Source organism: Folsomia candida, unplaced genomic scaffold, assembly GCF_002217175.1.
Source record: "Folsomia candida strain VU population unplaced genomic scaffold, ASM221717v1 Fcan01_Sc031, whole genome shotgun sequence".
Lineage (NCBI taxonomy): Eukaryota > Metazoa > Arthropoda > Collembola > Entomobryomorpha > Isotomidae > Folsomia > Folsomia candida.
The window spans coordinates 557,297-569,696 of record NW_019091223.1 but is presented as its reverse complement, the minus strand read 5'-3'; the positions used below and the strand labels follow the sequence as shown (position 1 = coordinate 569,696).

The 12,400-nt window shown below is 35.8% G+C and overlaps 2 protein-coding genes across 4 annotated transcripts; both read left to right on the top strand.

Annotated features, from left to right (window-relative positions):
• The first annotated feature begins 1,337 nt into the window (after positions 1 to 1,337).
• On the top strand, positions 1,338 to 2,470 carry LOC118439194. Its single transcript, XM_035860292.1, has 3 exons — positions 1,338 to 1,426; positions 1,974 to 2,065; positions 2,139 to 2,470. Exons 1-3 carry the CDS (start codon positions 1,378 to 1,380, stop codon positions 2,373 to 2,375), a joined length of 378 nt encoding a protein of 125 aa, XP_035716185.1. The 5' UTR covers positions 1,338 to 1,377; the 3' UTR covers positions 2,376 to 2,470.
• A 6,898-nt stretch (positions 2,471 to 9,368) lies between these two features.
• Positions 9,369 to 11,696, top strand: LOC110860292 (chymotrypsinogen B). 3 transcript variants are annotated; one of them, XM_035860256.1, is made up of 3 exons: positions 9,369 to 9,694; positions 10,819 to 11,096; positions 11,467 to 11,696. In XM_035860256.1, the coding sequence occupies exons 2-3, from the start codon at positions 10,892 to 10,894 to the stop codon at positions 11,625 to 11,627; spliced, it is 366 nt and encodes a 121-aa protein (XP_035716149.1). In that variant the 5' UTR covers positions 9,369 to 9,694; positions 10,819 to 10,891; the 3' UTR covers positions 11,628 to 11,696. The 3 variants fall into 3 exon arrangements, with proteins under 3 accessions (XP_035716149.1, XP_035716150.1, XP_035716151.1); XM_035860257.1 differs by lacking the exon at positions 9,369 to 9,694 and adding an exon at positions 9,705 to 10,345; XM_035860258.1 differs by lacking the exon at positions 9,369 to 9,694 and having other exon boundaries at positions 10,352 to 11,096.
• The last annotated feature ends 704 nt before the right edge of the window (positions 11,697 to 12,400 follow it).

Here is a 12,400-nt window from a genome sequence, read left to right as displayed (position 1 = left end):
ATTATTTTAATTGTTAATAATGTCATGTTATCAAACATTTCTAATTTTGAAAACCCCGACAATCCTTGGGAATTGCTCAAATTTGCTACCCCAAAACCGTCCAATACCCCAAAAATCCGGGGTAGCATACCCTGCTCTCGCTTGCGTAAAAAGCCTTGAATTCTTTGAAGTGTGACGAGATTCATAAAACATTCGTGTACCAAAATATGTAAATATTTACATACATATGCTGAATTTGTCTCGCGAAAAAAAAAATTCTCATATCGCCACCAAGTTTTATGCAGGTAGGATTTTACTCAGAATAACGAAGGAGATAAAAATAGTATGTATCATTCATCACAAATACATAAACTTGAATATTTACATTACAATGGACAAAAATCCCTTTATTCAACAATAAAAATTATATCATTCTGATGTTAACTACATAGTAGCACCTACTCGTCACGACATGTTATCCTGCACGTATGAATCTCGTAACATGATTGTTTGACAGAATCAGTCAAAAGTCTTAGTCACGTCGGCATGGAAATGATTGTCACATTGACTGGAAGACTATAGACAACAAAACGGCTTTGTGGCTACTAATTTTGGATCAGTTTATGTTAAACCGAGCTATCCGAAACACGCAAATATTTCCTCTTAACTTTATACAAATCTAATCACAATATTTATAGACATTAATTTCATACTACGATATCTCTGACACGGAATTGTTGGTGTATTGGAGGACAAAATGTCGACGGATACGTGTTGCTGTGGATGCTATACAGTCGGACAGGGAACGCTGGCCATCGGAATTTTCAACATTGTAAGAGTTACTAAATGTGTAAATTAAGTATCATAACGTGAAGTCGAAAACAATTAATTTATTTGTAAATGTCGAAGATAAATGTGATTTAGTAAGAAGAATTTGTGAGATTAATTCCCATTAGGTACCACACTTTGCTTCTGAAATTCTCAGAATTTAAGAATTTAGGCATTATTTTTTTCTATCAGTTTTGATAGTAGGAATCAAAATCTCAATTCCAAATCCTCGTAATCCCTAATATCCGCATTTATAATTCCTCGCTAATTACGAACGATACCTCAGTATGAAAGTAAAATTTTAACTTTTCACCAAAAGTCATGTCAAGTTGCCCCATTTGGGAGGGGGTAGAATTATAAATGCCGCATAATATTCATTCACGGTTTGTTAATTTATGTATTTACAATGTAATACTTTGGTAAAATAATGTATTTGTTACTTTGCGGGAGAATCTTCAAAATATGAAGCTTACCAGTTTTATCCACCATCTTTCTAATTAATTACATAATAATTCTTTCCAGGTGGGAGGCATCCTTTTCATAATTTTCAACTCGTTGGCCGTAAACTTAATGGTAATTCATCCCGATCAGATTACGGACCCCGCATTCCAACAAAATCGTATGCATTCTTAACAATATTTATTAATACTTTCTGACACTATGCATTTTCGCCTCTTGGTAGCTCAAAAACAGTGTGTCCAGAGCAAAAAGACAGGCAGTGCCTTTTTGCCCACAAAATCAGATGCCTTTTTGGTCTTTTGCCCTTTTCTTAATTGGGGCGAGATGACACCCAAACCCTTAGATAAAATTAAAGTGAAAGTTATTCATTGCGTGTTTATACATTCATACATATCTACAAATATGCATTTAAACCCAAAATTTGAAAAGGCAAACGGGCATTTAAAAAGGCAGGAAGGCATGAAGAAATAACAAAAAGTCTGCCTTTTTGCACACACTGCTCAAAACCAGCTAGAGTGAGGCCATCCATATATTACGTCATCAAAATTGTTTTTCGGTAGGGAATTTTAACATTGGAAAGTTAGTAGAATCTAATCCACCCACTCACTAAAATGATGACATATGTAATATACGCAAGTTCGCAGAATAATTCCACCCGCATAATTACAGATATTTGGCATAATTATTTGTCCCTTCCTAAATTGCAGCCAGTCGCTACATCACGTTGGGTTACGTCCATATATCATTTTCCGCAATATACATCATGCTTGCGTGCATTCTGGTGCACGGGTGCCGCAAAGTAAGTCAGGTTTTACATCATGTTTTTGTAAATCCGCAACCAATTTTGAACATTTCTGTTTTTATTTTTTTAGCGCAATCACCGTTTCATACTGCCCTGGTTGTACTGGAATTACGTCTCCCTTCTCCTCATCGCGGTCGGGATGGCGGCCTTTTTTATAAGCCTGGCCATCTCTGGGGAAATTGGGGGTGGCCTTATTCTCCTCGGAGTTTACGCTGTTGCGTTTGGAATTCAGATGTATCTTGTATTCGTGGTGAAACGATTCGTCGACGAGTTAGTGGTGGAGGATGTCTGCACGGCGAGAGTGTGAAGCTTGTGAAAAGGTTGGAAAACATTTGGGTGTATGTGACTGTTTATCCTCACAAATCTGGATATCGGAAAGAACTTCAATTTAATCTGAATTTAACATAGTTTTTTTTAATTATTTAAGAACTTGTCTAGCTTTGTAGAGGATTTAGAATAACTTAATAAAATATAGAAAACTAATTAGCACTGAAAATTTGGAGGATTTCGTTTTATAAAGTATTTCACATTATTGCCATGTGTAACGGGTGTGATACATATTTCGCGATATAAACGTGATTTATTATATACGCTAAAATCATATTTCAGCAACTTTCATAGTTCCTAACATTATGTCAACTTGTAAAAACGCGGCCGTTATTCGCTGTTATCTAACATGTGATATTTCCCATTGTCACAATGTGATTCTTCTACCTAAGACGCTGTAACATAATCGGTAGCGTATGATCTGTACAAGCGGGACGTTCATAATCGTTTCAACCCATTTTAAAAAATCCACCTATTTCAAATCTTTCTGTCAAAAAAACGACGCCGGTATTTTTGTTATGCCACTTATGATCGTCCTCTCTCTATTTACATATGTGTAGTCATCTTATCTACATAAGTATTAGCAAAAATTATTCACAATTCTTTACGTAGGCTCAAGCTTGGGCTGACTACTAGGTTGTATTGAAGTGGATAACATAATTTCGAAATTTCAACAAAATCGGAGGGTTACACTTCACACCATAGTCGAAGGTGTGTCAAACAGAATCAGTGTACGCAGAGCAAATCGGCATGCAGTGCTTTTTTCAGCCTAATTGCATTTGGCATGTAAAAATGTGTGCCTTTTTGCCTACTTACTAAAATCAGACCAAACTGAAACTACTTCGTCTAAATTCGATTTTGTATGAAATATGTACAGTAACATTGTATTATTCTCCATTAAATTTTGATCATTTTCAATGAAAATATTTCAAACCCAGTCCATATTTTATTCAAATTTCATGGAAAACAGGAATTATTTTTACAAATTAATTTACCCTGCAGGAGAACAAATTTATACATCCAGATATCGAGAAAACTGGATTCCCCCTTTACTCAATCGTCCAAAAATTCCACGCCCCATTTGATCCCGACCCTGAAGGGTACAGGGGGCGAGATGTACACCTCCCCTTTTCCACCCATTGGTCATTCACTCGAAATCCTGACCCTTCGCATCCAATAAAGATGGAGGCGTGTTTGTAACTTCCAGAATTGTAGGTTGCCCCATCTCCAAAAAAAGTAGCAATCGCGGTTCCACTAGGTATATTGTGACAATTGCCCATAACCCGAACGCCCCGCCGCCACGAGGTTGTCTGCCTGTTTCGCATGCCGGGACATTTTTCCTTGATAACTGCCACACATTGGAGACCGTCCACCCCACGTCCACCGGGCTCCCGTCACAGTAATCACAAGATATCTGCAAATTTAATAAATAAATTATGTAGATTTTTTTTACAATTTTTGACATTTTTTGTTGGTTACTTACGTAAGCCTCGCAAAGTTGGGAAGCCACTGTCACCACCAACAAATAGGTGGATAGATTGATAACATACTTGCTCATGGTGTCAATCGTTTGGGTGTCGAAAATTCCAGAATAATTCTGCAAATATAAATTTCCTATTTAAGGTATACACTCAATGTAACAAGTACAGGCAACCCCCATATATGTAAGCTAAATATATTTTACTATAACTTTGGAGTGCATTATCAAATTAGCATGAAACTTTGTACGCATTTGACAAATCTAATGTAGTATCCGATTATAGTAATGTTTTATTCAATAAAATTAGATAAACACAGTTTTTGAATAATTTTTTGAGAAATTTGCAAAATTTACCCGCAAAAAGTATTGGCACCCTTGAACTTTAAAAATCATAACGCAAAGAAACGCCAATTTTAATACGACAAACCGCTTCTAGCATTACATAGTAACTCCTCTCGATACTATAGGAGCAGAAACACCCCTTGGAATTGACTCCAGAACAAAGTGTGCAAGGGCAAAAAGGCATGCCGTGCCTAAAATGCCTTTTTGCCTATTAGGCACGTGAATTTTGACCATGCCCGATTGCCCAAAATGCCGTTTTGCCTTTTTGGTAAAATTGGGGCAATGTGATAATACGATCCCATGATTTGCTAGTTGTAATCTTGTAATGTTTCAGAGTTCACAGGATTTGTTGACACGTGAATAATAAATTATGGTTATCTATCCGATTTGGATGACCGTCGACACCACTAAAAAAATTATGCACATCTTGAGGTGCATAAATATTTATAAATGCCCTTAATTATCACGACTGCATAATGTTGTTAAGTAGTTGTGTAGAAGTGTATAGTTGGTAACGTTTTAGAAAAACCTAAATTTATAGCCAATTACACTTTTGTCACACTTTCTTGTCCATAGTTGTATAAATAAACAAGGCCCCAAAAAATGGGAAATCTTAGTGAGTCAGCGCAATCACAGTTAATAAATAAAATTAGATTGAATAATTTTTTCATCACCGCTCTCGGTATCATTTTTCCTGGAAGAATTAATTAATCATTTAGAATAATAGCCCCCCTCAAAGGGTCTGGAGATTTCATCAGAATAGGAATTAATGGGATATCCAAATTTATATATCGAAATTGTAGATTTTCAACTCTTTCAAAATTTAAAATTCGCAGTTCACAATTATATTTCATATCGATTAATTTAGCCAACTTCTCGTTCAATAGTAAAAACGTCATCTTGTAATCTCAATTAATTTAATGAATGCAAGAGTTCATGCGTATGCAAAACTAAATTTACAGTGGACCAGGTAAAAATTATCCCGAGAGCGGTGATGCAAAAGTTATTCAATCTAATTTTATTTATTAACTGTGATTGCGCTGACTCACTAAGATTTCCCATTTTTTGGGGCCTTGTTTATTTAAAACTTGTAATTGGTTGTCAAAGACATTATTTTTACTGCACAACCGCCGTTACTATCGGCACCCTGAATATTTTTATTAAATTTTTGATTTTCAAACTTGAATAACGCCGTTATTTCTCAACCGATTTAGGTCATTTTGCGCTTAAAATGTCCGGTATGACTTTGACTAAAATATTTTCAATAAGCGAGCATGCTGAGATACACCACTTATGAATCATAAAAATAAATATGTTTTCAGGGGAAAATTTTTGCAAATTTTGGCACATAACTTGGGTAGAAATCAAAAATTCGCCAAGTCGACTAGCACATCTTTTCTAAATTACCTAACAATGATCTGTGCAAAATTTCATCAAAATCGGTTGAGAAATGGCCGAGAAATCTATTTATTTCACTTTTTTTGGGTGGGGTAAATGCATACTTAGAAAATTTTTTTCGTTGTCAGGTATTTGCCTCACTAAGAAAAATGGTTCGGGCGATACCCAATAGAAACATAAGGAAAAAGGCAAAAAGGCATCAAACGGGCAAAAAGGCAATTCGGCATTGAAACGGGCAAAACGGCATGAATTTTTTCCCAAAAAGGCGCCTTTTTGCACACTCTGCTCCAGAAGTTTCTTTCTGACGCTTTTTGATCTGGCTGCTCACTCTTGTTTCGAAATTTTGGCAAGCTCGTTTTCCGACGAGTGGTTTTCCACTAGTATTTTCTTAACCCGGACGATCAGTTTCACATCGGAAGACTGTGCAGCCAACAAAAGAAGCTTAACTTTTTCGGTCTCCAAATATGTGCGTCGTTAATGTGGATGCATGTTTTGGGGTCATTGCATTTTTGGAACATGAAATTCCTTCCAATTTCTGGGTTTTGTCAAATGTTTTCAAATTATCTTTTAGAATGATTACTTAGACCTACGTGGTCATGAGTTCATCGATAATGACCAGGTAACTACGCTACGATCTGGTCATTTAAGCCCAAACCATAAACGATCCTCCTATGTGCTTAACTGTCGTATGCACATGTTCGTGTTTCTGAGCCTTTTACGGCATCCGCTAGACTTGAACCATTGAATTAGCTCCGAATAAGTAAAATTTGTCTATGTCAAACCACCAGACGCTTGTCTATTCATTGGAAGTCTATTTAGGGCTGTATTTAGCCCATTCCAATTTATAGAGTTGGTTCGCTTTGGGGACCCTCGCGTCAGTCGGGCTTCTGGACCCTGAAACCTCATCGCATGATTTTTGGTTGATCACCATATTGAATGTGTTCAGATTCCTAATATGTAGGAATATGAATGTATTTGGAGTTGGAATGTGTAGATTGCATTGTTTTGTCAGTCTGCATTTAAGATGCAGATTTAGCGCAATTTACATAGGTATTTCAGTAGAAACATGTAAATCAATGTATATGCGGAAGTGATGGCAGGTATGTTACGCTGCATCGCTTTCACATCTTGCAAACTCATCTTATGTAGATTGAGTTGTCCAGTTTTGCAGTTTTCTAAACAGGTAAAATGGTAGTAAGTTATGTATGCATGTATTTGTTCCAATGTTGAACAAACAACGGTATTTATGTAACTTACATAACTTGCATAACTTGCAAATAGATTTATTTTTAGTTGGAAAATGGAATGTATTAGTTAGCATACACGGGTGCTTTTCCGTCCGCTCTGCAGTATAAAGCTAGCCACGGACCAGAGCCCGCGTAACGCCCATTTAATAATTTTGTAACACAGGGTTGTTCTGCACAAGAGTGAATCGCAAGTCTCACATTGCCTCAAATGAGAAATTGAGATTGCAAAATTATTAGTATCAAATTACCCATAGGAATTGTATCAGTTTGCCCATAAGAAATAGTTGTATCACAATACCCCATATTAACCATTAATAATAGAAATAGTATCATGCAAGTCTGTATGTGCTTATGAAGTAAACCAGAAATAAACCAGTTACTATTAATTTAAAATTAACCCATTGAAGTTGTCTACGAATTATTTACACAACCATAGAGCTTTATGCTAGAATTTGGTGCATAGTATTTCAAGTTGCGCTACACTTCAACATACACACACTCATAATTAACTAACGTGAATTTACAACTCACGCACCTCTAAGGAATTTACTTACGATTAAAAACAGAATGATATGATGACCCCACAGTTGGTTTTCAAATTCAACATGGTTTTGGGAGCTGAAATCTTCCGCTCTCGAGTGATTTTATGCTTGATTAATCTGTAGATTTTGGGCTTAGGTGATTTTTTCTGCCGGATCATGGGAAACCAGTAACTAAAAATGTCACTTCATGTTCTTTGGCTACGTTTCGAATAGTAAATATGGCGGAGCATGTTTTCTGCCTGAGTTTTCGATATCCAAGCTTGTTTGAGAAGGAGGAAAGATTATTTCTCGCTCCTCCGAAAATAGCTCGTTTGGTGTCGCTATTTTGGCTCTAGACAATACCAATCTGGACTTACGAAGCAGATATATTATATTATTATATCGTTATATTTTGTGATCTGATTAACTTGTGACAAAAGGCAGAGGTTTATCGTTATAAAAATTTCGCACAAATAATTAAGACATAGGTTGCCAATACTTTTTGCAGGTTCCAACCAGACGCGCTCATATCAAAATCATAATAACGTTATGGTTATTTAATTTCAGTCGGGAACATGATTATAATTGATGACTATATTGGATTTGCTAAATGTGTACAAAGTTTCATGCTAATTTGATAATGCATGCCAAAGTTATAGGCAATTTTAAGTAGCTTGCGTGGGGGTTGCCTATACTTGTTACATTGACTGTAGCTGTGAAAACTTTTTGAAACTGACTCCTTGCTTGATACGTCGCACGCTATTTACACTGATCCGAAGGAATATTTAGATTGGAGTTGAATGTCTAGGATCACGTATTTGGAGGAGGGACAATACATCGAATTAGTTATGTAAATTTTGAAATGTGTAAACAAAATTGTTATTGAAAATTTATGTAATCTGCACAAATAATTGAGAAGTGAGCATTACTCTGCTGTTAGGAATATTTTAGTTCTGCCAATTTCTAAACTTTCGTACGTGACAAACTATTTCTGCATGGTTTTGTTTATTCTTTATTACCATGCAGATGTTTCCACTGAAAATTGTGCAGCATTGATAATTATAATTTTGTGAAATAAAAAAAATGACACATTTTTATTGGTGGCTAATTTTATATTTATAACTTATATATTTACTAGTGAAATATAAATATTTCAGATATTCTTCCACAAGTTAGGAGAAAATTCGGGAAAATATGTTGAACGAATTTTGCAAGTCTGTCGAAATTTTACTTTCATCTCGTAAAATTTAAAAAAAATATGGACGGACTGTATACATACATAAAATAGCGTGTGAGATATATCTTATAATATTGCGAGTATATACTTGAGTTATATCTTCTAATATAAGACAAGATAAGATAAGATCTATTCAATCCTTATAAAGGCCGCTTCGGGCCCATGAAGGTACAGTAATTAGTTAGTGTTTTTTTGATAATAAAGAGTTCCAGTATATTACGCGCGTTTGAATTGGAATTATGTTTAGTAATTGAAAATTGAAGTAAAATAAATTAATGAATGTTGAAAAGTAGAGATATTGCACGTGGTATGGCTGTTTGGGGAATAGTTTTTGGCGTATGTGTGAATGTCAATTGTGTGAGATTTATTCTCTATTATGTACAAGTGTCAATACCTTGTTGTTGCTTATAGCTGTTTCAAAAAATCCCAAAAATAAATAAAATGTGTAATTGTCACGCTAGAATTATTTAAAAGCCCAGATGCTTCTTTTGACACGTATGTTGAACGTCATACTCAATATAATATAAAAGTAAATCGGCCCGGAACGTGAGTAATTTCAGGCAATTTATTGTCCGAAAAACCTGCAACAGATGTTGACATTGTTATCGGGCGAGAGAAAAGAATCTTATTACACTACTCGTGCCGTATTTCACGTACAATCTAGTATAAAAATCGGGTAATTTTACCCCATTTTATTAAAAGTTTTATCACTAAACCATCTCGCTTGCGTACACTAGTTTTTCTTTTTTAATTTCACTTATTTTTCGAATTGTATCATGTACCCGAAAATTTTTGCGGCATTTATATTCTCCCTGGCAACTGTGGATATCTGTCAGGGTAAATTAGTTTGCGCTTTAAATCATGTAAAAACCTGGTTAATCAATACAAGTCTTGCATTTATAAGGGAGCGTTCTGTTTCGAGCCACCAGCAATGATACGGTAAATTCTTCGGGAAAAATTGTAGGAGGAACGGACGCAAAGCCGCACGAATATCCGTATCAAATCTCTCTCCAGGATCAGGGCTGGCACATTTGTGGCGGCACGATTCTCAGCGATGTAAAAATCGCAACGGCGGTAATTACATTGAAAAATATATAATATGCACTCTTAAAAATCCGGTAATAAATTCTTAATACCGCGTATTACGCCTGTGTGGTAAGATTAGGTGTCAATGGATGGTATGTATGGTAACATTCTATTACCATTCATTTCTTCCACCAAGTGGTAGCAAAGACTACCAGCCTGGTTAAGTTGGGTGGCAAGGCAGTCTCATGTTAAAATTGGGTTGTTACTGTGCAGTAATAGTATATAATTTATATAATTTACCGGCACGGTTGAGTAATATGTTGAGTAATACATGTTTACCGCGTGGTAATAAAATTTTTTAGAGTGTAGCAATAAATCCGCACCTCGTAACGGTCCCTTTTTAACTACAAAATTGTTGAAATAATGTCCAAATTACCAAATTCTTTGACGTAGTTGGTTCAAGTAGAGAAATTTGAATTTGAACGAAAATATAGCTAATTTAACTACAAATTGTAGTCATTCTCTGATTTATGAAAGATCTGCTACATACTAACTTTAGGCACATTGCTGTGAAGACTATTTAACGACATGGAGCGACCTTCGCGTCGTGGCGGGCGCACACGTGGCGGCAAATGCTAGTGAACCCAATCAACAAAGGAGATCCGTTAATCGTCCCCGAATTTATTAAGGATACGATCCGTGAGATTAATTTTTTAAACGTTATTTAAGCAAACAAACAATTTTGATTACTGATTAATGGTGATAAAATGAATTTAATGGAAATTATTGTCACCGCTTGGTAACAATTTGTTGTAGTATTGCTAAGTCAGGTAGTTATTACCAAGGAGTCATTACCGGGCTGCAGATTGTTACCTAATTGGAGAGTTTTTACTACCACTTTGTTACTACACTCTTAAAAAGATGAATAAACACGGTATTACTATGTGACTCTACCCTGACCTGGTACTAAATTACTACTTCGTGGTACACAGTTTAATGCCTATAAGTATTAAACTTAATACTATACAGGTTTATTTTATTACCAGATCCATACCCATGGGTATTGTCACATAGATAGTAATACGCGGGGTGTAGAATTTAATACCCAGTTTCTTAGAGTATATAAATTCGTTGCTATGGCTGTTTACTAACATAAAATTGTATCCCCACAGATATTACAAAACTAATGATGCATGCATTTTAACGGTTACGGAACCCCTCGAACTGAACTTCGCGGTCAAAGCAATGCCCCTCTGCGAGGTGGAGCCTGCGCCTGGCACCGTTTGTACGGCGACTGGATGGGGGCGCACAAACCCTGACAATGATAGGTGGAAAGGTCCCCTTCAAAAACTGGATATGACCATAGTTTCCCGCCAGGTTTGCGAAAGATCGTACGGACCTCTAGATGAAGATGTTATCTGCGCGGGAGGAGTTTTTGGCCAAGACGTTTGTAAGTATTTAGAGTAGGCGGTTTATTTAAGTTTTATTACCAGTTTATTACCGGTCGTGGTTTATTACCGTTCGGTTTCTTACCGGTCGTAATTATCAATCCATGGTAGTAAATATCTTACGGCCGGATGATCCTTTTGTCTACTAAATTGTTGCCGAACAGTAAAAAAAATATATTACCGCTGTTTTAAAAAAATATGACCATGCAGTCTATAAAAAATTATTTCCACGGTTTTACGGACCAAATATTTGTTACGTTCAACAATTTCTCTAAAATTTAAGCTCAAGCCAAAATTAATTTACAAGTTGGGGGATAAAAATTTAAATAGGGAATAAACATTTCAAAAAATACCGCTTCTTTTTCTTGCCAGGCTTCGGCGATTCCGGTGGTCCCCTAGTTTGTGAGACTGGTTCTTCAAAATGTCTCGCGGGTGTGACTTCTTACGGAAGTAGTTTGGGCTGCGCGTTGGGAATACCTGCCGGATTTACGAATGTCGCCTGGTTCTACAAATTCTTCACGAATGACGGATAATTCACACATGTCGTGTTAATAAACATTCTTAAAACTATAAATAATAAATAAAGTTATGGAGATTATGTAGTTTTTTGCTGAAAAGGTTCACACAAATTTTAACATGGTGACGTGGGACCTTGAAACCCAGTACCAATTTTACACACACTATGTTCCAAAGGCTCATACAAGTGATCATTCAAGGGTGCATATCATACAGAAAATACTATATAAATGTTTCTCATGTAAATAGTAAATTAGATTCTCCTACCTACATACCTATGTATGTACATACTAAGGAGGGGAGGTTATGTATTATCAACTCATGGATGATCTCAATATCCTTGGGATATGTTATAGTGTCCCATGTTCATAAATATTGTATTCATATTAGGATTATATTTATTTCACCACCTAAGGAAATGAATAATGCACCAACTGCATACTTAATTATGACAGTCTTTCCTCACTCCAAAAACTATAAACTAAATTTGTTTCACATTTTCCTTATTAGTGAAAACTGGGTACCCGCACAGGTATTTAAGTAAATATGGTTTACTTTATGGCACTAAATAAAATGAATACTTTCCTCGTGACGATTTTAAATGCGACGACATCCTTTAGTCTTTGAGCTGTATGTACCATAACTGCTGAATAAGTAGGTGACAAATGACCATTAATTGCATCATTAATTGACATATGTATACATTAATTGCATTTACAATTTTCTGCATAGTTCACACATTATCGGCTGATGCGAACAATTAGATAAATGGAAAGATATGAAGTTAATG

What these genes read in the sequence shown, in the direction of transcription:
- LOC118439194 (XM_035860292.1), top strand. Translation starts at nt 1,378, where the DNA reads ATGGTAATTCATCCCGATCAGATTACGGACCCCGCATTCCAACAAAAT. An exon ending in CCCCGCATTCCAACAAAATC is followed by an intron (nt 1,427 to 1,973) that starts GTATGCATTCTT and finishes CCTAAATTGCAG; the next exon opens with CCAGTCGCTACATCACGTTG. An exon ending in TGGTGCACGGGTGCCGCAAA is followed by an intron (nt 2,066 to 2,138) that starts GTAAGTCAGGTT and finishes TTATTTTTTTAG; the next exon opens with CGCAATCACCGTTTCATACT.
- LOC110860292 (XM_035860256.1), top strand. Translation starts at nt 10,892, where the DNA reads ATGCCCCTCTGCGAGGTGGAGCCTGCGCCTGGCACCGTTTGTACGGCG. An exon ending in AGTTTTTGGCCAAGACGTTT is followed by an intron (nt 11,097 to 11,466) that starts GTAAGTATTTAG and finishes TTTTCTTGCCAG; the next exon opens with GCTTCGGCGATTCCGGTGGT.